We start from the raw sequence: 27,137 nt of genomic DNA, 5'->3' as shown, positions 1-27,137 counted from the left end.
TGTCACATAAATCACATTTGAAAAGTTTTTCTTTAGTATGAGTAACGAAATGTTGTTTTAAATTAGAACTATTAGCAAAATTCTTATGACAAACAAAACACTGAAACTCTTTTTTACCACTATGTACCAGCATATGACTTGTTAAATGGCTTTTAATGATAAACCTTTTGTCACAAACATCACATTTGTATAGTTTTTCATCTGTATGTATTCTTTTGTGTAATTTTAGGTAGTATTTATTTTTGAAAGTCTTCTTACAAACATCACAAGAAACAACACTTTTAACAACTGTATTACTTTTTTATTGACCAGAATGAACCATAATTTAAACTCAAGTGCTAAATAATATGTAAAAAATCAAAGGCTGGTGTACTTAACTTAATCAAATAAATAATAAGTTATGTAATGATAACTTTCAATTAATAAAAAGATTTAATAAAAATAAAACCTTTAGTGAAAATTTTTTAATTAAGTTTGTTAAACTTTACAAATTAAGACTTTAAACAGTTTAATTTATTATAAGTTAGTACTAAATCAATATTTTATTTTTGTTTTGAAACTACAACTTATTTTAGAATGTATTATGACTGTTTTTTTTACTGATTAGATTACCTGTTAACTATAAGTCACTAGGCTTGGTCAAAACTAGTTATATAAATTTAAATAAACAAAGAAATATGTTAAAAACTGTGTACAATTATTTGTTTTTCAACCGCAAAAGTTTTCTAAAAAAAAATTTCACTTCTGATGTTATTTAAGTTTCAAATTCTAAATTAGTATCTAATTGCAAAACAAAATCAATAATAGTTCCCAAACTTATTTTGAAACAATAATTTACAAAAGTAAAACTGTTTGTTTATTTTTGTAGATAAAACGACTTAGCAATTAGTTACCTGGTATTTAATAGTTTTTCTACAATACAATTTTTATAAAACTTTAAGTAATAAAACTGTTTAAGTAAACAGAATAACTAAAGTTTCACATATATCTGGATTAAAATTTTGGCTGTCAAGTACTAGTTTAATCTAAGCTTTTGTGTATTTGACAATGGTAAGCTGTAATTTATACAGTATTTTTAGGTTTGAGATAATAAACTAGACAGAAAACATTTCTTAATTGCTGACAACTTTGTTTTCACATATTAAAACTTGAGTGCGAATAAAAACGCCAAATAGCTTAGAAAGCAAACAAACTTATTTTTTTTATCAAAAAATAACCAAAAGTCAAATTTGTTCACTTTAAGCGAATGTTGTCGTTTTCTCAAGACATAGAAGAATTTTAGGTTGAAATAGGGCAGAAAAAAAATAGTCAGAAAAGAAACAGAAAAGCTTAGTCAAGACATAAAACATTTTATTACGAAAATATGTCTAAAAACAGCTGAACAATTTTAAAAACCTTTAACAACATATTAAGTTGTAATACTTTTCAGAAAACTTCATAGTTTTGTATTTTTTTTATGGTTGTCGTAAGTAAAATTGTACATTTCAAAAGTTATCCTGTTTTTAAATATAGTTTAGTCTGCTTTTAGCAAAGCTAAAATTATGAATAACATTCGTTTACAACATTTTTTTAATTTATTAAATATAAAATAAAAGCTTTTAAGAGGAAAGCAACTTAGTATGTTTCGTACTTAAAAATGAAAAATATGTTTATATCAATTATAAAATTTATTTATAGTTTAACTTAAATTTTTAAGAGTTATTTGATTACTAAATATAAACTATACAGTTTTGTTTTTATGATCTTGAAATAATTAAGTTTTTGTTAAAAAAATTTTTTACCCTAGATAGTTTATATAAACATGTGTTGTATGATTAGATGATGAATACAATTTTTGTACACGAGATACTTTGAAAAATTATTAGCTTACATATTTAGTGGTCATTTAACTTATTGTTATAATGCCTTTTTAAGCTTTTAGTTCTGATTTGTGTAAATGGATTTTACAAATTTGTGCTAACGTAGTAAAAACAAAACGGTAAATTATAAACGGATAAATCAAGGTGGCCACTGGTTATTCAGAAAATTCTTCAAGGATTTCTGATTTTTTTAAGTTTTCGAAAGTACACGATTTTAGGCTTTTAGGAATAAAAAACGTGTAATTTGGTAAAACAACATTGAAAAGATACTGTAAAGCTACACTAAATGTGTTTTTTAATACAAAAATTTTGATGGGGACAAAATAGTTTTCTTTATATGATAAATATTTCGTGTAAAAAAAAATTATTAATTATTACGTTAAAGTTGTATTAAATTCAAAGTTTTCAAGATTTTTTTTCAAATTTCAAGGTTTTTAAGGTTTTTTTTTTGTTTCAAAAGTTCTCAAGTTCAAGAGTTTAAATGCTAGTGGTGTGAAGCCTTGCTAAAGTTATGTTACCAAAATAAAAATAAAAACTGTTCAAAATAAAGCTAAGAAATTTTAGTTTATCATCAGAAAAATAAAAATAACCGAATTACTATCTAACTACTACTAACTAGTAAATAGTAACCTTCATGTGTCTTATTTATTAACTTGTGTAATAGATGTTTAAAAAAAACTTTATTAATTTTGTGTTATAAATTGTGAATAAGATATAGACACTTAATGTTATTATTATTAGTGTTATTAGGGACTTTTCTAATGAAGTTATGCTTAAAGCACCTTGAAGCAAAAAATTATTTAAATGGAACATTAAAAACCAAATACTAGTTTTGCTAAAAATTAATCATTTAGGAAAAAAAATGTTTATATTAAAGACAAGGCGTGTTTAGGCTGGTTTCTAGTGCGATCCCTGAAAAAGTATGGGGACAAAAAAAAATTCAACGAAAACGTTGTTTAATCAGATATTCTCTTTTAATACAGCAAATTCGTTTGTGCAATCTTTAACAAACTTTAAATTTATTTTCATAGCATTTAAAGCTTATATCTATTAAGAGCTTGCTTTTAAACTAACTAAAAATAAACTTGACTAAAAATAGAAAACTTTGTATCAAAATATTTGTTTTATTATTAGATAAATCTAAAGTCAAACAAGTAAAAGAACAATAAATAATAAAGCAGAGTATTTTTTTATATATTTTTTATATTTACTATCTCTAGAGAGCTTATGTCCCTTTTAAGATAATTTATAAAGTTAAAAATTATATAGATTTTAATGATTTTTTTAGAATATGCAACTACAAGGACATCAAACATATAAAAATATAAACAAAAGGAAATCACTGTAGATCATTTAAATTTCATTTTATGCTTACACAATTTAAGAAACATTCAAACTTTTCTAATATTTTTTGATTTAATAAAACACAAACTGCTAACGTTAAGGATATTTAGAATTGTATTCGGATATTGTCTTAAGGTAATCATAAACAATTGTTTTTTTGATTTTGCACTTCAGTTCTGATTGTTGCTCTTTACTTAATTCCTTATGATGAGTACTTATATGCTTACACCGATCAGAACTTTGAGTAAACTACTTTCCACATTCAGAACATCCATATGGTTTTTCTCCCAAGTGAATTCTAAAGTGTTTTACTAAACTTTCTTTTCGAGAAAATTTTTTTCTACATATATCACATTCATGATCTTTTACTTTGGTATGGGTCGACATATGTTGTTTTAAACCACAATTTAAAGAAAACTTTTTCTCACAAACTTCACATTGAAAATTTTTTATTCCAGTATGAACTAACATGTGTGTCTTTACATTACTTCTTTTTTAAAATGTTTTTCGCACAAATCACATTTGAATGCCTTTTCTTTAGTATGAGTAACCATGTGTTGTTTTAAAACATGCTTATGTGCAAATTCTTTCAAACAAACATGACATTGAAATTCTTTCTTACCACTATGTACCAACATGTGTCTTCTTAAATTACCTTTTAAAGAAAAGTTTTTACTACAAATTTGACATTGGAAATCTTTTATACTACTATGAACCAACATATGTTTTGTTAAACTGCCTTTTTGAGTAAATCTTTTACCACATTTTTCACACTTGTAGGGCTTTTCTCCCGTATGAACTCTTTTGTGAACAAGCAACTGTGTTTTACACTTGAAGATTTTCTTGCAAACATCACAATCAAAGCAACTTTTTTTGACCTTAATAACATAAGTTTTATCCATTTTTAATCGTATAAACCTAAACTGTAACAATTTCTCATCAGGATATACGTTAATGAAAAACATACAATATTTGTCGTTAGTATAAAAATATCCTTATTACTAAAATTATTCTTCAAACTGATTACTGTTTAAGTAGTAACATATTAAAAAATCATAAAACTTTACTAAAACCATTGTATTGTTTTATAAATGCTTGTGTCACTTTTATATTTTAAAATTTACATTTTACTAGTTTTAAAACCTGTTTTTTAAGCTTTTAATAAAAAATGACTTATTTTGACTTTTAGACTCTTAAATTTTGGCATATATTCACATGTGACTATAAATACAAAAATTATAAGTAAAACGAGTTTAACATATTGTCCATTTAGATTTTTTACTTAAGTTTGAGTTGCTATGTTTAATGTTATGTTTTTTCGGCCAAATTTATTAAAATTAAAATCTTTTTTTAACATTGTGAACAGACATATTAGTTATCAATTTATTTATGTAACTGAAAATATTTTTTTATCGTCGTAAAGATGAAATTATTTATTTGATTATTTTGTAATAGTTTTAATATTGTGTATGTTTCAGTATAGTAAAAAAAACTAATCTTTATAAAAGTTTAATAAAAGTCTATTAAAATGTAATATTAAGGCTGCCATAAATTAATTAATACAAAAGTTTATTTAAATTAATATTTTTATATATGTAAGAATGATTTAATGACTGTGATATTATTTACAATTTTACTTAGACTATTATGTAGTACCATGTATTTGCTGTTGGTAAAATTAAGCAGGTTTAAAAAATTTATATAACTAAATAATCAATTAAAATTATTTCACATACTCAATTGTAAGTATTGTAAATTAACTTTCAAACTCATTAAAAAATAATTTATTTATAATTAAAAGAAAAAGTACTTAGTTTTTAGTCCATTGTATAAGATAATAAAAAAATTTAACAAATAGCTAGACAAAAGTTAAACTGTTTTTGGGTATATATTAAATTTTTAATTAATTTTGGTTTTAAAATTTCAGTAATTTAGCCTTGAAGCACTTGTTTCTAGCACTTAAATGGTAGATCAACGAGCTTTTTGAACATACAAAATATAAAATCCCATCCACAACATCTTTTTTACAAAGCCGTAAAGATTTAGATTCAAAAAACTAAAATTGATTTGTAAAAGCATCAGTAAAATGTAAAGAAAACATTATAAAAACTAAAAAACCAAACAGAAATGAGTAGACTTACTACAATTTAAGTGTTCAGTTAAGGCTATTTTTTAATCGAACACCAAAACACATAATAATAAACTTCAGTCATAATCAGTCGTTGAGTTTATCCAATCCATTATAGTTTACTATAAAATATTTTAAGCTAACTAACGTAAAACACTTTAAAAATTTTTATAAAACTATTTTTTAGGACTAATAAGTATAAGTAATTAAAGACTTCGTTTATATTTTTATTAAGTTAATATACAAACTGAAACTAATACCTGAAACTAATAAAGTAAATAGTTGAGATAAGTTAGTTTTATAAATAAGTTTTGTTTAAACTAGAAAGTTTGGTTTGTAACATCCTTTTATTTTTATTTAAATATATATATGTTTGTTTTAAATTGTTTATAAGATAATCAACGCTGTAATACTCAATGTAAAATGTTTGTGAAACTAATTGTAAGGCCTTATATCAAAACTTTTGAAATACACATCTACTAGAAATTATAATATAATAAAAAGTTGTCATTGGTATAAATTATATGTTGTCCTAATGTAATTATAAACATTAGTTTATGATATAAATAATTAATATTTAATTTATTAATTAAGCACCATAGTTCTAAGAAGCGTGTATTAATTATCGCAACTTAAAAAAAATCTTAAAAACATTGTTAGAAATAGATAAAACATACGTTTTTTTTATTTTTCTAATTATAGAACTTATGTTTTAAGAAAGTTATTATTAAGTGACCAAACTTAAGTTCCACACGTTTATTTAACTATAAAAGTTTCCTAAGTCAATATTAAATAATCAACTGTAGGACTTACTTGTTAAAGTCAGAATTAGTTCAATTAATAAATTAGTTTTTTTTGAATTTGTTACAGATTATTTATTATCCATCAAATCAATCTTAAATTTTTAAATTGTATAAATACAAATTGAATTATGAAATTCAAATAGATAACAACTTAAAGTATTTAAAATTGAAAAAGTTTTAAATACAATATATTACAATTTAATTCAATGGCTTACGTACATTTACTTATAAAATAAATTAAACAGCGTTGTAATATGAAAATATTTAGATTGCTTTTCAAACAGATATGTAAAGTTCAATAACTAATTCACATATAAAAAAATTACTCAAAAAAAGAGTGTCAAAGGTCAGTGTATAGTTATATTTCTTTTGTTAAAATGTTTATATTAATTTAATTTTAAAACAAATTAACTGCTAACAATAAGTCTTCTTAGCATTGTATTCAGCTATTGTCGTAAGGTAGTCATGAGCAATTGTTTTTTTGTGTTTTACACTTTAATTTTGATTGTTTCTCTTTACTTAGTTCCTTATGACAATTGCGTATATGCTCACATCTATTAGAACTTCTAATAAACTATTCTGCACAATCATAGGGTTTTTCTCCTAAAAGAATTCTAAAGTGTTGAACTAAATAACTTTTCTGACTAATCTTCTTCATGCAAATATCGCGTTCATGTGCTATAACATTACTGTGAGTCAACATGTGTTCTTCTAAGTCACTTTTTGGAGTAAATTTCTTTTCACAAACTTTAATTAGAAATCTTTTATTCTAGTATGAACTAGCATGCGTGTCTTCATATTACTTTTTTGAATGAAACTTTTGTCACATACATCACATTTAAAAGGTTTGTCTTTATTCTGAGTAACTAAGTGACGTTTCATATAACCTTTTCGAGCAAACTTCTGGTGACAAACATGACATTGAAACTCTTTTTTACCACTATGCATCAGCATGTGACTCGTTAAGTTACCTTTAATTATAAATTTTTTTGTCACAAACATCACATTTATATGGTTTTTTTGCTGAATGTATTTTTTTGTGAATTTTCAGGTAGGATTTAATTTTGAAAGTTTAATTGCAAACATCACAAGAAAAATTTTCAACAACCATATCGATTTTGTTTTGACTAAAATCATCCATAGTTTAAACTTAAATGCTAAAATTTATGTAAAATACTGTGTAAAATAAAAGAGATTGGTTTACTTAATTTAAATTGCTAAAAATAATTGTTTAATTGTAGCTTTCAATCAATTAAAACTACTTCATAAACAAACAAAATTGCTTAAATTGAAAGTTTTTATCAGAATGCATTTAATTCAACAAATTATAGGTAAATATGGTATATTTTAATATTTAATAGTGCTAAATGAACATCCTATATTTTTTAGAATTAACAGATTATTTTTAATGTATTAAGATTGGTTTTAGTATTAATATACTAAATTACATGATGATTTAAAGTTGAATTAAACTTGCTCAAAACTAATTATAAAACTTTGAAAACTAAATAAACAATAATATATAACAAAAGTTGTAAAAATTAAATTTTATTTAAATGCAACACCTATATATAAAATTTACACTTTTGATGTTATTTTGTTTACTTTTGTTCTAAAAACATTTTAGCACTTGGTTACCTTCTAATTAATAGTTGTTTTGAGATAGTTATATAATCAAAAATTTTATGTTTTAAAAATCTTAAACTAAGCAATATACAAAACTGTTGAAAATTTTATATAATTGTCTGATGCTGTTTTTGTTAATATTTATCATATATCTTATGTAGGCAGACTAATATTTGTACAAATTTTCTAAGATATGAGATAATAAAATAGATATAAAGCATTTCTTAATTGCTGAAAACTATCTTATTATTATTTTGATTTAAGTGTGATTAAAAGTGGCAAGTGGCTTGATAGCAAACTAATCTCTGGTTTAGCTGCATTAAGTATGATTAAAGTTTTTTTTTGTTTAACATGAGAAATTGTTGGCGTTTAGTCAAGACAATAAGTTACACTTTAAATGTAAGCTTTAAGTAGAGCATAAAAACACCACCATAAATACCTAAAAAATCTGATTAATTAAATTAGAAATTTTTTAGAAATTTTACTAGGAAAGTATTTCAAAAAACAGCTGAAGTATTCTAGAAAATTTAACAACATTTTTAGTGAAAATATTTCTTTAAATATTCAAAGATTTTTTTGTTTTTTAAATATATTTATGGTTTTCGTTACTTCAAATGTATCTTTCAATAGTCAGCCTGTTTTTAATAATAGCCTTATCTGTTTTTAGAAATTTTAAGTGTAACCGAAATTCTTCTATAAGTGAACTTATTTTTTATTTAATGTGAAATATAAGCTCTTATGTTAAAGTCAAATCAGTTTGTGTCGTATTTTATTTTTAATAACCAATTCTATGTGCAAATTCGGTTAACATTAGTTATATAAATACGATACAAAAGTAAAGTTAATCAATCTTTGCATTATTAAGTCTTTAAAATTCTATATAAATTAGTAATTTTATTATTGCTGCTTTTCAAAATAAGTTTTATAAATTAAAGCAAAATACTCTTTAGTGATTTTTTTTTATATCTTTACTCTTACAAACTTATAAACTAATTTCAAAACAAACTAACTGCATTTAATAGGTCTCCTTAGCATTGTATTCAGCTATTGTCGTAAGGTTGTCCTAAACAATAGTTTTGTGTATTTTACACTTCAGTCCTGATTGCTTTTCTTTACTAAGCTCCTTATGACAATTACGTATATGCCTGTTTCGAGTAGAAGGATGATTAAACCATTTTTCACATTCTGCGCAACCATAAGGTTTTTCTCCTAAGTGAATTCTAAAGTGTTTGACTAAATGACAGTTCTGACTTATTTTTTTCTTGCAAATATCACATTCATTAGTTTTTACTTTAGTGTGAGTCAACATATGTTGTTTCACATTAAAACAGTCAACTATGTGTTGTTTTAAATGACTTTTTAGAGACAACTTCTTGTCGCCAACTTCAAACTGATGTTCTTTTATTTAGTTGGTTCCGCGTTTAGCCATCAAATCCTTCGCACTACTGAGCATATAAGATTGCTTTGTTCAATGAGGTAAAATCATACAACCGTATAAATTGATGCTATTAGCGAAACGGTAAAACACAACATAAATTATTTTGAGTGAAACAATAAAATCTTGTGACATTTGAAGTTATAAACAGTAGTAATGGTGGCACAGTAAACAGCACATAGATGAATAAAATTGATTCTTGCCTAATTTAAGAATGAGATAATAATGTGAATATTAAATTTTTTAAGTCCATTGGTTTAGTTGAAGTTCTAATAGATTATAAAAAATATTTGTTTAATTTACATCTCATTTTAAAAGCTTTACGTATATACCATAAATGTTTTTTTTTTGTAAAAATCTTTAGACATTGATAGTGGTTAGTTAGATAGTTTTATATAAACTTTTTTCAGCAAAAGTTTTAAATTTTTGTATTCATTCCAAAAGAATTGAAGTTAACACTTAGGTTTTCATTTAACACCTAATGTTAAATTTTCTTTGCAAAATTGATTGACCCCTCCCTTTAATAGTCTTAGTAACAGTTTGTTTCTTTCTTTGCTCATACAATTTAATTTTTTCTTTATAAAATCATTTTAAAAATATTTCTTTTAAAAAGATCTTTTTAAAAAACAATAAATTTTTACTCAAAATTTGTTTAGTCAAAAGGTGAGTACTAAGTTTTTTATGAATCCGGTACCACTCTTATGCTTTTTAAACCCTTTATCAATTTTTTTTTATTATACCTGTAAATATTTAAGAAAGCTAAAATTATATACCATAAAATAAATTTCACAGAATAAAAAAATGCTAATTAATTTTTGTATTACTATACTTTGGATAAAATTATTATTAGAAATACTTATCATGTGTGTTAGAAAATAAAATAATTTTTTTTGAAATCAACGTAAAATAAATAAAATCGGAGAATGTTTCAAAACCAGTATTAAAAGTGCAATTGAAAGATGCAATACCAGATTTTAACAAATGTTAAAAAGTATACAAATTTAATTGCTTCTGTGCAAAAAGCAATATCCAACAAATTTCCATACAATTAGATACTAGGATCATAGAACATATATGTGTGTAGAGATTTTGAGAAAAAAACTTTGAAATCATCACAAAAATACCACAATTGCAGCTAAAAGATTCTCAATAACTGAAAAATTAATAACGAATAAAACCGTGCAGATTGTTGTAAAAAAAAAATTAAAACCATTAATGTTTGCGATAACGTTTCTGAACATGTTAAGTTAGAAGTTATATTAATATAAAAAATAGCTGGTTATAAAGTGTCTCTATTTATTTAAACTATCTATTTTGTATCCTTTAGTTATAATACAGTTTTATTTAATGATTATATTATATTTGATGATTCCTTTTAATGATCACGTAATTAGTTTCTTTTGTTTTGTTGCTATGAAAGTTAAAAATGTTTATAAATATATGTTTAGCTTGAACTTAAATTTCTGACGACAAGTAGTAAAATTTACTAATTTGCCACAATAAATTCAGAGGTTGTTACTTATTTGTACCTTATTAAAAATTAATATTTGTTCAGTTTACATTCTTACTTTTTTATTAATTTGTTGGTAATAACTTAAACTGTATCGTTTATAGTTTTAAACTTATATTCTGTTTAGTCCTATACTCGAATTTTAGCTAAAAACAATAAATTCTAACAAAATTTCTAAACAAAATGGGTTTGATGTTTTTTTCAAATTATTTAAACTTATAAGCATTTCAAGTAAAAACTGTTTATGAAACAAACTTAAAACAATATATTGAGATAAATGAACGAAAATGTTTAACATATTTTTTATAACACTAGCTTTAATTATAATTTATAAACATTATCGTAGATGGTTGCATCATTTAAAGACCATTTTTTAAAGTGCTATAAAACGTAGTGCTACACAAATTCGAATCGCCTTATTTTATTTGAATACTTTTTAGTAGAGTTTTATCGAAAAAAAGTAGCAGAAGTATTTAAGGATAGTTTTCAAAATAAACATAACTGACCTCTACAAGTAACATACTTGTACTTCTAAAATTTAAAAATAAATTAATACAAAAAATATATACAAATTACTCAAACATTATTTCATTTTAAGCAATTTTGTTTTCTAATTAATATTTCTATAGAAACTATTTGTTTTTAGAGAGTTTTATTACTTATTTATTTACAAAAATTTACAAACAAAGAAACTAGTTAATATTTATTCATCAAAGTAGTAACTTGTGTTTTAATATAATTTCTTAGTAAAAATAAACTTAACTTCATACCAATATTTATTTTACTGTTAAAAACAATATTAATCATAACAAAATCAACAGTAAAAACTAAAATGTTTTATTTGCGTTATAATAAATGAATGTAGAGGTTACGTACTTTTAAAATTATATCATAAAATAATTATCAAAATTAAATATTAATGATATTATGATTCTTAAAGGACTATTTTTTTGTATTACATACATCTAGGACACAAAACTTATAAAAATTAGAAACTTGGGTAAATCACTGTAAGAAAAGTACAAAAATGATTTTTAAATTCACTTTTATACATCATATAACAATTATTCCTAGTTATCCATTCGCATTCTATATGAAAACGAATCGCTATCAGTAAGGATTAATAAACTTACAATGGTTATTTTTTTAGGTTTTATAAAATTAGCTTTCCTTAAAATTAAATCTAATTTTCTTGTTTCAAAAGGTTACAATTAATTAGCAAATTCAATATAAAAAACAATTTTCAATTTTTTAAACTTTATTATTATATATACAACTAAAGATTATATAACTTACGTACTTTTATATATAATCCAACTATTCACTTTAAGTTTTTACGCAGATTGTTTAGTGTTAAAAGTTTATATTTTATAGTTTGAAAAGAGAGTTTTTACATAGTTAAACATTTCCATCAAATCAAATAATTTAAACAAGCAAAAGACATAATAAATTATATTATTTCAAATTATACATCAATTGATTTGTTTAATTGTTTCGACTTGATTTCAATACTTAGAATTGTATTCAGCTATTGTTTTAAGGTAGTCATAAACAATGCTTTTTTGTTTTTTACATTTCAGTTCTAATTGTTCTGCTTTACTGAGTTCCTTATGATGAACATGTATGTGCTGATTTCGACCAGAAACTTGAGTAAACCATTTTCAACATTCTGCACAGCCATAAGGTTTTTCTCCTAAATGAATTCTAAAGTGACTGACTAAACTTTCTTTCTGAGAAAAACTCTTCTTGCAAATATCACATTCGTGGTTTTTTACTTTAGTATGGGACAACATATGATTACCTTTACGAGAAAACTTCTTCTCACAAACCTCACACTGATGTTTTTTTATACGAGTATGAACTAACGTATGTTTTTTGACATTACTTTTTAGAGTAAAACATTTGTCACAAACATCACATTTAAAAAGTTTGTCTTTAGTTTGAGTAACTAAGTGACGTTTCATATCACTTTTTCGAGCAAAATTCTTATGACAAACAAGACATTGAAACTCTTTTTTATTACTGTGCACCATAATATGACTTGTTAAGTTACTTTTAATTCTGAATCTTTTGTCACAAATATCACATTTGTATGGTTTTTCTCCTGTATGAATTCTTTTGTGATATTTCAGGTAGGATTTAATTTTGAAAGTCTTCTTGCAAACATCACAAGAAACACTTTTAACCATCATATTACTTTTTCTTTCACCAAAATAACCCATAGTTTAAACTTAAGTGCTAAAAGTTAAGTCAAATAGTGTGAAAATAAACAGAGATTTATGTAGTTATTTAAATTATAAAGTAGTCAATTGTTTAAAGATAACTTTCAATCAATAAAAGCTATTCAATAAATAAAATTGCGTAATTTGTAAATTTTCATTTAAGTTTGTAAAAATTAGTAAATTGAAATTATAAACGGTGTATTGTATTATAAGATGGTACTAAATGAATATTTTAAATGTTTTTGAAATAACAACTTATTTTAAAACGTATTAGAATTATTTTTTTGTATTGTTTTTTTCTTATCTTTTAGGTTAGCTGTTGACTTAAAGGTATATGACTAAGTCAAAATATATTATAAAACTTAAAATTAAAAACAAGCAATAATATATAACAAAAGTTTTGGACATTAAATTTTGTATTGTAACTTGTATTAAAACAAACAACTCAAAGTTTTCGACTTGAATTTCTTTAAGGAGATTTTTATCCCTTATTTTTTCATAAAGTTTATCACTAAGAATACAATGTTTCACTCCTATATTTGCATGAAGGAGATCCTCAGTTGATGTAAACAAGTATTATTTAAATCTTACAACAAAAAGTTCAATTCGAATAAGGCTAGTTTACAACAGCTGAGGGTCTCCTTTATGCAAATATAGGAGTTAAACATTGTTTTGTTAGTAATAAACTATTAAACTAAATAATAGACTAATTTTTATTTTAGAAGCAATTAACATTAAAATTTACATTTCTGATCGTTATCTTATTTTTAATGCTAAAAATGAATATTTAAATGCAGAGAAACAATTACAATTCTCAAACTTACTTGAAAACGTTTTAATTTATAAGAGAAAACTGATTTTTACAATTACAGCACTTAGTTATCTTCTATTTAATAATTGTACTAAGACACAAATGTTTAATTTCTATTTTATATTTTTATATTTCTATTTTAAATCTTAAACTAAGCAATATATAAATAAATTTAAGTGTGATTAAACGAACAGATTAGCTTAAAAAGCAAACAAAATTCTTTTTTATCTTCATTACAAAATAACAAAATTTCAAATTTATTTACTTTTAGAGATTGTTGTCGTTCATTCAAGACATTTGAAATTATTAGGACTAGATGAAGCAGAATTAGAAAAATAATATAGTCAAGTAAACTTAATATCTCAGTCAAGACACAACAAATATTATGTCAAAAAACAGCTAAATTATTAACCTATAAAATTCTATTAATTTAAGAAAACTTTGATTGTTTTATTTGTAAATATATAACAATTCTATAAAAATTTCTCGTAGATTAATCTCAAACGGTTAAATACAGTTATTAAAAATCTGGCATAATAAACTACTGGAAAATTAACTCAACAAACTAGACTATGAAAGTATATTTTTTTATAGAAAACACAATTTTTATGTTATGATTAATTTATTTAATAAATGCAATATGATTCCTCTTTTCACCTTGCTAAAATTTTTATAATAAAACATCACTAACAAGTTTTTTGTAGAATATGTTTCACACTGTTAGATATAAGTTATATTAATTTTAAGTTTGCACTAAATATATACAAATAAATAAAATTTATTTTAATTAAATCGCAATACTTTTTCGAAAGTTTCGTAGTTTTAGTATACTTTAAAACAAACTTGTATTTATCATAGGTTAAAGTGTTTCTTTTAATAGTTATCCAGTTTTTAATGGTACTAGTCTAATCTGCTTTTAGCAACGTTTTAAATATTAAAACTATATCCAACGATTGTTACTTTAGCTAAACACTGTTTCTCCTAAAAGGATCTTCAGAGCCTTTTAAGAAACAAGCTAAAGTAACAATCGTTGAACAAAGTTTTAATGTTTAAGTTCTTTTGTATTAAGCAATCTTATTCAATCAGTTTTCTAGCGTATTTAGCGTTAAAAGTAGATCTGAAATTTTTTTATAAGTGAACTTTTTTTTCTTTAGTTTGAAATAAAAGCTTTTATGAGAAAGGCAAGTATGTTTGTGTCGTACTTAAAAATGAGAAACCGTTATTTTTTAATAATACAACTTATTTATAGTTTAGGTTAAAAATAGTAGCCTTATATTAATACGATGATTACTTAAATTAAACATGAAATAAACTTAAAACAATAAACCGAACGATCAACAACAACTGTATCCGAGACGTTAAACGGTTGTTTGTAGGTTAAAATTGTAAAAAACATACAGTTTTTTAATTTCAAGGTTCAGAAGTTTCAAATGCTGAAAGTTATTTTTTTATTCATAGATAGTTTTATTAGTATTATTTGATGACCAAAATTACTCATTTTACAGAAGATACGTATAAAAACTAAAAACTGTAAAAATCATAAAAAAGACTTGAATATCAATGAATGCAGTAAACAATATAATAATCAGAAATATGCTGTTATATTAACTATAACTGAAATAAACTCACTTATACCAAAATCAACTATAGCTATTGCTTAGATTACACTAACGTGTTAGAAAAATATCGAAAAACTTTATTAAAAAGTTATAAAACATAAGTTTTTCTTTTTTTTCTTGAACTTTGTTTCACTTTAATCAGTTATTTTGTGGAGTCTAAAGTATTTTTGAAGTCAAGTCAATTTTGAGTAATAGATCTTTAAAAAAAGTATCCGCTAACAAAAAAAATAATTTTTTAATATTTAACAATTAGTTCTAGATAACACGAGAAAACTTATTCATGTAGCTTCATACTAAAGTAAAATTAATAAACTACTATTGCATCAAATAGTCTTGATAAAATAAATTTGTATATAAATATTTAATTAGATTAAAAAACAAAGAGAAATCAGTTTTAAACAAGTATAACAATTTCTTTTTTTTTTTTGAAAGGACTATATAAACAATTGGAAAATTTTTTATTTTATTAAAATGATATTTAAAACATAGTTTTAATTTTTTTTCAACCAATTTAACAGCAAATATGTCAGTGATAGTATTAAAATATAAGAAATTCAAGTTTTATTTTTTTTAACATATTTTTTTTACTAATTGAGTGGATTAAAAAAAACCTAACATTAAACCAAAAATTACTAAATGTTGAATTTAGTAAGACAAACAACCTTATTTTAGATAAATTATTTATTAAATCACTAATTTAAAGTTTTTTACCATAAACTATTACTTTTTTTAAATGAACAATAAGTCATCAACTTAAGCACTAATTAAACTTTAAAATAAACTATTTTTTAAGATAAACATTAGTATTTACATCGATTTGAAAGGTAATTTAAATTATTATTTCAAAATATTTATTATTCCTCAGATCAGACTTAAACTTTTTCAGTTGTATAAAAATATACCAGATTAACAAATTTATAAATGTTTATTAAAGATTGATATACTGTATATTACAATTGAATCCCCTACCTTACGTACCATTATAAAAAAAATCAATATATTTAAAGGTATAAAAAGGCTTAATATATATAGGTTTTAAAAAGTTTTATAAAGTTAAAATAACTCAATAACATTTACTTAAACAAAACTGGATTGTCATAGATTTAGTGTAATATTTTGAATTGTGTTGTTTATAATCTTTGGAATAACTTGATTTTAGAACAAATTATTTGCTAACAACAGCTCTCTTTAGCATTGTATTCGGCTATTGTCGTAAGGTAGTCGTAAACAATAGTTTTTTGTATTTTACATTTCAGTTCTGATTGTTGTTCCTTACTTAAATTCTTATGCTGATTACGTATATGCCTACATCGATTAGAACTTGTAGTAAACCATATTCCACATTTTGCACAACCATATGGTTTTTCTCCTAAATGAGTTCTAAAGTGTTCAACTAAATTGCTTTTTTGAGAAAACTTCTTCTTGCAAATATCACATTCGTAAGGTTTTACTTTAGTATGTGTCAACATATGCTGTTTCAAATCACCTTTACGAGAAAATTTCTTTTCACATACTTCACACTGAAAGTGTTTTACTTCGGAATGAACTAACATATGTGTTTTTACATTATTTTTTCTACCAAATCTTTTGTTGCATATATCACATTTGAAAAGTTTATCTTTAGTATGAGTAACCATGTGTTGTTTTAAAACATGCTTATGTGCAAATTCATTCAAACAAACATAACATTGAAAATCTTTCTTACCACTATGTACCAGCATGTGCTTTGTTAAGTTTCCTTTTTCAGCAAAACTCTTGTCACAACTATCACATTTGAAAGGTTTTTCTCCTGTATGAACTCTTTTGTGGACAACTAAATTATATTTAGCTGTAAAACTTTTATCACAAACATCACACTTGTATGGTTTTTTTTCTCCGGAATGAACTCTTTTGTGTCTGATAAAACTTGATTTATGTTTAAAACTTTTCTCACAAACATCACAAGTAATACTTTTATCATTTAGAATATCTCTTGTAGGTCCATTTTTATCCATAGTTAAACTTCTTAGACGAAAGCTATTTAATTCAAAAATTAATATAAAATAAAAAATAGTATAATGTTCATCAAGTTTTTTATCCACTAAAAATAGCTTTTCATAGTAAAGTATGCCACACAAATGATAACTAACTATATTAAGCTCGTAAATCTATATTTTTTTTATTCTTCCTAAATACTTTATGAAGATTATTAACCAAAAAAATTCTATTAGTTTAAAAAATTCTTGATGATTAAACTTGTAAATATAATACAGTTGCTTAATAATTACTGTTAGTTTGTTTACAAACGGTTACTAACTTTTAAAAAAATGGGGAATAAATTACTAAAATAATTATCTCAACATACTAGAAAGTGTACTTTATGATAGACACAATTTTAATGAAAATCTTGTTTTACGTTATAAATTTAATATTTTTTCTCTTTTCACTTGGCTCAAGTTTTTATAACAAAACATCACAAACAAGTTTTGTGTAAAGTATGTAGATTACACTCTTATATTAAATCTTATTAATTTAAAGCATTTATCAAAACATTGGCAAACAAGTTTGCTTTTTTTTAATCTACTTATCAAAAAAAAGCTTAAAACATAATACAATAATAAAATAGTTACAGCGTAAGTTAGATACTTTAGATTATTAAGTTTTAGGTTTGAAATAAAATACCTATCGAAACTAATTTAATTGTAACGTTCTAGAGCATATATGAAGTAATATAAAATAAAATAGTTTAAAATTATATTGATATAATCGTTGTAGTACCACAGATAAGTATAAAAAACAGAGATTGGTATAAAAAATATATTCTTTAATTGTTAAATTACTTTGGAAATTTCTCGGTACAATAAATAATTTAAAACTATTTTAGGAGTAAAACCAGTCAAAAACTTAAAAGATACCATTAGAATTTAAAAGAACATATTTTTAGTTTTTGTTAGATATCAACTTTTAGTTATATTAGACTACTTTATCAATTTAGAAAACTATGCATCTTTAAACAACACATGTAATAGCCTAATTTAAAAAAAATAAACAAGTTTAGAATTAATTTATAAACTAAAACATTTTTCAAACAAATTATAATTTATATAACCTTGTTAAACTTCTTGAAAAGTTACCATTTAAAACAGCTTTAACAAAGTATGGAATTATTACATTAATACCTGTTTAATTTGTATCTGAGTAGTAGCATTTAAAAAAAAAATATTTATATAAATGAGCATCATTTACTTTTTTTTAATTTTAAAATTAATCAACTACTAAAAGTTATCGAGTAAGTAACAAGATTAATTTTAGCACTAAACTAAATTTTATTTTTAATTAGTAAAACTCTTATTATAACTAAAGAAATTTAAGTTTTTTTACTGTAGTGCCGTGGCGCAGTTATAAAAAAGAATTTATAAAAAGAAAGAAAAGTGAATAAGTAATGTAATTGTAATAGATAAGAATTCGGGCTACTGTAGCTTAAGTTTATTATAAATTTAATCTAAAATATGTTATTACACTCTGTTGTATGTATTTTTATAATTTCTTAAAACACTCACTACTTAAATGTATTAAAAGCATATGTATGTTGGACTCGAATAAAATATTAAACATTGTTGGAATAGTTCAATTAAAAGCTACTAAATAAGATAAGAACTTTAAAAAAGTTTATAAAAACCTATTTAAACTTATTTAAAAAATGAATTATATGTAAAATGAATGTCAGTAATTTTAGTGTTTGCAAATGTTCCTTATATAAAATATGTTCATTTATTGTGATGCATAGTTTTTAACAGAGTAGCCCTATATAATATTGAATAAAGCATTAAGTATAAGTTTAGTTATTATAAAAGGAACTTATATCCATAGATTATAAAATAATTTATCACATAAGTTAAAAAACTGTATGGAATCAAGTGTTCAGTACATAAAACTTAACTATTAAAATTTGAAATTTGGAAAGGCCGTTGCCAAAGCGAACAGAGTTAAATCTTTAAACATAAAAAAAGAACTAACTTCCATGAGCTTTCATTTCAGATCTATTTATTTCTAGTTTTATTTATTTTTGTTAAATGATTTATCTTTATTACACCACCCTAAGTTTTCATGATTTATTATTATTACTGTGAGTTTACTTATAAATATTATTTTGACAAGTGTTATGTTTTTATTTTTCAGTCAATTAGTTTCCCTTCTGATAATTTAAGTACATAATTACAAAGTCCAATTAATTACTTTCTCATTAATTGATTTTACTATATATATTAGTATGATTCGTGTTACTTCATTGTTAAATTAAAGGCTCTGAAAATTCTAATATACTGATATGAAATACTATAATGAACAGTGAAAACTAAAGTAGCAAGCGTTATTTTTTTATTTCAAATAACATACCAATGTGTTTAAAAACTAAATCAATCGATGAAACAACTAAAAACTCTTTTAAGACGCGCTGTTTAAGTTTTTAGTTAACCGAATGTGATATAAAACGATAAGTCACTAGCTCTAGAAATTCTTATATTATGAATAAACGCGTATGCTCACAATTCCCACCCACGCTCAATTACAACCTGCAAAACTCCTAACCAAAATTATATTTTTAAGCTGTTTATTTCATATTTGTTTTATGTTTTTATTTTTAACTCTCTCTGTCATTTTTAACCTTATTCGGTAAGCAGTCCTTAAATTTGATCAGTTTAGTAGAAATTGTGCGTAAGTTCTAACTTAGAAATGCCGAATAAAGGTGTAGTGCTGTTTTAAAAATTAAACTTAGTTTAAGTAATAGATGATTTATTGTAAGTTAATATTGTGTTGTACAAAACAAAAAACTTTTTAAAGTTTATCAACTAAAGTGTTATTTTCAAAATTTTATTACCAAAAAATTCATTATGGGATCTGTTTACTATTATTAAAAGAAGTAAATTAATAAGTGCACTCACTCACTACCCTATGCGAACAGTTTTTAAAACTGTTATTTTTTGTCATAACCAAACGCATAAAATTTATACATATGTTTAAAAATCTTTTTTGTATAAACTAACAAACTTTCATAGTTTTTATAGCCAAAAGTAATACCAGAAATGTAAATTATAACTCATTAACTATAAAATCTAGGTTAAAGTTGTATCTGTTATAATTTGTTTTTAATGCTGATTATTTATTTGAAAATTGTATAACAATTAAATCAGAAAGAATTATATGTTAATTTACAAAGGGGTCAAATTAATTTTTGATGATAAGACTTACTTTTGAATTATTTACTTTATTAAACAACTATTTAAAAAACGATTCTTAAATTTACGCTATGAAATTAATATTTTTCAAATTTAAAATGTTTAATAATATTACAAAAAAGTGATATTAACCCATTTCCATTTTAAATTTTGTGTTATCGTAATTTATCAAATTAAATATTTTAGAAACAATTAAAAAGAAATTGCATAATATGTACAAATTATAATTTTAATATTTTAAGTATATTTAATGTAAACTTTATTAATGTAATTTATAAACTGAGAAATAACAACAACATTTATATATATTAATAGCTAAAAGAATATTGTTTTTAATATTCAAGTAGCTCCATCATATAAAATAATAACCAAAAGTAGAGCCTCATAAGTTATTATAAATATAAATAGTATAATTCAAAACTACACACAAAAAAACAGTTATTCAAAGTTTACCGGCAAACTAACTTTCTAAACAGACTGCTAGCCATATTTAGAATTGTATTCAGCTATTGTCGTAAGGTAGTCATAAACAATACTTCTTTGTATTTTACACTTCAGTTCTGATTGTTGTTCTTTATTTAGTTCATTATGACAGGTACGTATATGGTTATTCCGATTAGAAGCATTGGTAAACCATTTTCCACATTCTGCACATCCATAAGGTTTTTCACCTAAGTGAATTCTAAAGTGATCGACTAAACCCTTTTTCCAAGAAAACTTCTTCTTGCAAATATCACATTCATGTTCTTTTACTTTGGTATGAGTCAACATATGAAGTTTTAAATTACATTTTATAGAAAACTTTTTTTCACAAACTTCGCACTGATGCTCTTTTGTTTCAGTATGAACTAACATATGTGTTTTTACATGACATTTTTGAGCAAAACTTTTGTCACACAATTTACATTTGAAAAGTTTATCTCTAGTGTGAGTAACTGAATGTTGTTTCAAATTAGATTTTAGAGCAAAATACTTATGACAAACATGACATTGAAAGTCTTTCTTACCACTGTGCACCAACATGTGAGTTGTCAGTATACTTTTCCGAGAAAAACTTTTATTACAAAAACGACATTGAAATTCTTTTTTATCACTATGTACTAACATGTGTCTTGTTAACCTACCTTTAATGATATATCTTTTTTCGCAAATATCACACTTGTATGGCTTTTCTCCTGTATGCATTCTTTTGTGATATTTCAGGTAGGATTTAGTTGTGAACGTTTTCTTGCAAACATCACAAATAATACTTTTAACAACCATATCAGTTTTGTTTTGACCAGAATTACCCATAGTTCAAACTTGAGTGCTAAAAGTTATGTTTAATATTGTTAAAAAAACAGAGATTGATGAAGTTAAAATGAAAAAAGAACTAATTGTTAATGATAACTTATAATCAATAAAAACTATTTAATAAAAAAAAATTCTTGATTTAAAAATTTTTATCTAATATTGTTAAACTTAACAAATTAAAGTTAAAAACGGGGTATTTTTATTATTAGCGGAAACTAAATGAACAATTATGAAATAATAACTTATTTTACAATGTACTAAGGCTAGTTTTTATTAATATTTTTTTCTTATATTACTTATTAGGTTACCTCTTAATTATAGGTTATATGTTTAAATCATAATCAATTTTCAAAGTTAAAAACTTGAATTGACAATGATTTATAATAAAGTTTGTGTACATTAAGCTTATTTCAGAATTGTGAATAAAGCTTACACTCTGAGCGTTATTTTGCTTTTGAATTTCAAAATGAATATCTAATTTCAGAGAAAAAATTATAAGTCTTAAATTTACTTCAAAAATTTATGTTACACATGATTGAAACTAATTTTAACAGTTATATTATATTTCTTAAAAAGTTTTAACACCTTATTACATTTTATTTAAAAATTGTACAAATATTAAATAAAATATAACAAAGATATATATATATATATATATATTCAAAAACCTTAAGTAAATCATATATGAAGAGTTTACTTTTACTGAATAAAAATTTTGTTTTTTAAACATTTATTTAAATTTTTATTTTCAGGTTTAATTTTTTTATATCTGTAGTAGGCAAACTAATATTAACACTAGTATTTATAACAACTTTGCAAAGATATTAAATAATAAACTATACAAAAAGCATTTCTTATTGCTAACAATTTTTTATTAATATAAATTAGTTGTGATTAAAAGTGCCAAGAAGCTTAAAAATAAAAAAGTCTCTTTTTTTTTCATTATAAATTTGATCAAAAATTAAATTTGTTTAACTAGAGAAATAGTTGTCGTTTAGTTGATATATAAGTTAAATGTTAGATAAAAGGTTTAGATAAGGCAGAAGAAAGCACCACTTGAATGTAACCAAAATTTATTTAGTTTTGGCGGTTGGAATTTTGTTATAAATTATTTGCTTTGTAAGCCACACCCAGATTAACTTTTATATTAATTTTACTCTTAAATAACATAAGTGTAAACATAGTAAAAATTGTATTCAATTAGTTTAACATAATGTTTAAACTTGAAACGTGTATTTTAAAACAAGTTTTAAAAATTCTATATATAATTTTTTCGCCAATTTATTTTTCTGAAAATTTATTCAAAATTATTTTAAAAAAATGACATTTTTGTATTTTTAACTGTAGCATATGTATGCTTTTTCGTTATATCAAATTAAATATTAAAATAGTTTGCTAGCAAATTTATTAAGTTTGAATGCTTTTTAAATTTTTAAGGGTATAGTTGTACAGTTTACTAACAATATTGAACTAAAATCTAAGAGGTATTTCAAATCAGTTACAGAATTTAATCCAACAGTCGTTCAAACTTTATTATTTTAAACAAGTAAAATTTCAAGCTTACATAGTTTTTTTTTAAATTGTTTATAACACTTTACAAACAATGTGAAAATATTAACTTGTTAGTTGTCAACCATAAAGTTACCAGCATGTATGTATGTAATTTAATAGTATGAAATATAAACATGTTTGTTTAATAAAATTTTTCCACAAGTTAATGTTCAATTTTAAGATAACAAGAAACGAAAATTTGTAAACCGTTCAGTGTTTAGTTAAAAAAATCTCTAAAATATTTGCTGTATTTATCAATTACCATATTACCACCATTAATAGAAAGCTATTTAGAATTGTGATCAGATATTGTCTTCAAATAGTCATAAACAATAGTTTTTTCTATTTTACATTTCAGTTTTGACTGTTGGTCGTTACTTAGTATGATGATTAAGTATGTGCTAACATCGACTAAAACTAGCAGTAAACAATCATAATAAAAAAATATTTAATATTCTTTTCGTTTTTTAAATAGTGATTATAATGACATAATTTTTTAAGGTGTTAATCATATTTAAAAAGTAGAATCTATATAAAATATTTATAAATTTTTAAATGCACTTTTTATAAAGGACTTTTTTTGTTAGAAGATTAAAGGTTTTAAAAGTAAAGTTGTAAATATTTTTGAAAAAATTGCACATATAATTAATTACCTAAGTTAGAAAACTAAGTGAATTGAGGGTTCAATACATAATCTACAATGTGCTTTTTAAAAAATATCAAGCAAGAAACTGTAGTTTTATATTTTATCTTAAAATAAATAGGTTAGAAGACACAAATTTATGATTTATTTTATCGTTATTGTATTTTTTTATTTTGTTAGTTCCAACTTTACTTATTTTTTCTTAGAATTTTTACCGCGTAAGGATTATTCGGTAAGTTTGACCCGTTACTTTAATATGGAGTTTATTTTGAAAAAAAGCTAAAACTTAAGTTAGGTTAACCAGACAATAACGTGAAATATAGGACAAAAAACATTTACACTAAGTACTATAATTAAACTATTAACAGATTAAACATTAATACGCTCAGTAGAAGCTTGTTGATAACCAGTTATCACACAAAACACTGAGCACTATATTTAATAAGTTTTTGTAATATATAATAAAGTGTTGTTATACAAGCTGAACGCATTAAAAAAAAATTTTTAAGTTAAACAAAAGCTTAAGTTTGTAATAAGTGGTAATTTTTATATGTTTCATAAAACTAACTTTCCTTAAAATCAAATCTAATTTTCTTGTTTCAAAAGATTACATTTAAATCAGCAAATTTAATATAAAAAACAATTTACACTGTTTTTAAACTTTATTATAATATATACAATTAAAGATTATATAACTTACGTACTTATATATGAAATCTATCTATTCATTTTTAGTTTATACACAGATTGATTAGTGTTAAAAGTTTATATTTTATAGTTTGAAAAGAGAGTTTTTACATAGTTATACACCTCCATCGAATCAAATGGTTAAACAAACAAAAGACACAATAAATTAAATTATTTCAAATTATACATCAATTGATTTATTTAATTGTTTCGACTTGATTTCAATACTTAGCATTGTATTGAGCTATTGTTTTAAGGTAGTCATGAACAATGCTTTTTTGTATTTTACATTTCAGTTCTAATTGCTTTTCTTTACTAAGTTCCTTGTGATGAGTATTAATATGATAATATTGACTGGAAGCTTGAGTAAACCATTTTCCACATTTTGCACAACCATAAGGCTTTTCTCCCAAGTGAATTCTAAAGTGTCTGACTAAACTGCTTTTATGTGAAAATTTCTTCTCGCAAATATCACATTCATGTTCTTTTAATTTGAAATGGGTCAACATATGCTGTTTCAAATTACCTTTCTGAGAAAACTTCTTCTCACAAACTTGACATTGATGTTCCTTTATACCAGTATGAACAAACATATGTTTTTTCACATTACCTTTTACAGTAAAACTTTTGTCACAAAGATAACATTTGAAAAATTTATCTTTGGTGTGAGTAACCATGTGTTGTTTTACTTGAAATTTTCGAGCAAACTCCTTATGACAAACATGACATTGAAACTCTTTTTTACCATTATGCACCAGCGTATGACTTGTTAAATTACTTTTATTTGTGAATTTTTTTTCACAAACATCACATTTGTATGGTTTTTCTCCTAAATGAATTCTTTTGTGAATTTTCAAGTAGGATTTAGTTTTGAAAGTTTTCTTGCAAACTTCACAAGAAACACCTTTAACAACCATATTACTTTTTATTTGACCAGAATCACCCATTGTTTAAACTTAAGTGCTAAATAATCTGTTTAAAAGTGTAAAAAAAAAACAGAAATTGATGCACTTAATTTAAATTAAAAAATGTTTAGTTGTTTAATGATAATTTTCAATCGATAAAAACTATTTTATAATAATAATAATTTAATAATAATATGTTTTTTGTGAAAATTTTCATCTGAGTTTTTAAACTTCACAATTAAAGATAGAAACAGTGTATTCTATTATTAGATGGTATTAAATCAATATTTTTTTTTTGAAAAACAATTTATTTCACAATGTATTAAAACTGGTTTTTTGGAATATTTTTGTTTGTAATTATTAGATTACTAGTTGGCTAAAAGTTGCATGATTGGTCAAAATTAGTTACAGAAATTAAAATAAACAAAGACGTGTATTTAAAATTGTGCACAATAGTTTTTATTTCAGATGCAAAAATTAAAAACAAAAGTTTATATTTCTGAGGTTATTTACCTTTGAAATTCTAAAATGGGTATTGAATTGCAAAGTAGCAGTTAAAATTCTCAAACTTACTTGAATTCATTTTATTTTACAGCAGTAAAACTGTTTTAAAAGTTATACTTATATTCTCAAAAAAATTTAGCATTTATTTACTTTTATCTAATAATTGTACTAGAGTACATACATCTAAAAATGTTAAATTTCAAAACAGTTAAAGTAAGCAATATATAATAATTTCATTTTAGTCTGGATTGATTTAATACTTATATAATTTTTTAGGGTAAATGTTTCTTATATCCTACGTAGGCAAATTAAATTAAAATATTTATACAACTTTGCTAAAGTATGGATAATAAACTAGTTTTAATACAATTTAAGTGTGATTAAAACGACCAAATACTTTAAAAGAAAACAATCTCTATTTTACTTCACTTTAGATTGTTCTTGATAAATTGTTGTCGTTTTTTTAATGTAGCAGTAAAATCTTAGATTAAATATTCAGATAGAGCAGAAAAAAACACCACCTAAACAAACTAAATAATTTAATCGATTAATTTTAAAATTTTACTAGTAAAACAAGTCAAACATAACTCATCTCTTTTAAATACATTTAACATGATATTAACTTGGAATACTTTTTTGAAACTTTTGTAGTTTTTTATACATTTATGGTTGTCGAAAGCTGTAATGTATGTTTCAATAGTTATCCAGTTTTTAAAGGTAGTCTAATCTGCTTTTAGCATCGCTAAAAAGTATAAAAAAAAGTATTCAACGATTGTTACTTTAGCTAAACACTGTTTCTCATAAAAAGATCTTCAGAGCTTTTTAAGTAACCAGCTAAAGTAACAATCGTTAAACAAAATTTTAATAATTAAGCTCTTATGTACTGAGCACTCTAACTTATACAGTTTTCTAACTAAAGTAACGTTAAAAGTATGACTAATTTTTTTTTTAGTGGACTTTATTTTCTTTAATGTAAAATGCAGC

General features: G+C 23.2%; 1 protein-coding gene across 1 annotated transcript; it reads right to left on the bottom strand.

Moving 5' to 3' along the window:
• Positions 1 to 16,529: 16,529 nt before the first annotated feature.
• LOC145839357 (uncharacterized) lies at positions 16,530 to 25,691 on the bottom strand. The gene is made up of 3 exons (XM_082946938.1): positions 25,034 to 25,691; positions 21,205 to 21,694; positions 16,530 to 17,280 (listed from the first exon to the last, which is right to left on the bottom strand). The coding sequence occupies exons 1-3, from the start codon at positions 25,689 to 25,691 to the stop codon at positions 16,530 to 16,532; spliced, it is 1,899 nt and encodes a 632-aa protein (XP_082803064.1).
• Positions 25,692 to 27,137: the final 1,446 nt, after the last annotated feature.

This window comes from Thalia democratica, chromosome 6, assembly GCF_965202585.1.
Source record: "Thalia democratica chromosome 6, ktThaDemo2.hap1.1, whole genome shotgun sequence".
In the NCBI taxonomy this organism is placed as follows: Eukaryota; Metazoa; Chordata; class Thaliacea; order Salpida; family Salpidae; genus Thalia; species Thalia democratica.
This window is presented reverse-complemented; position numbering and strand designations above follow the sequence as displayed.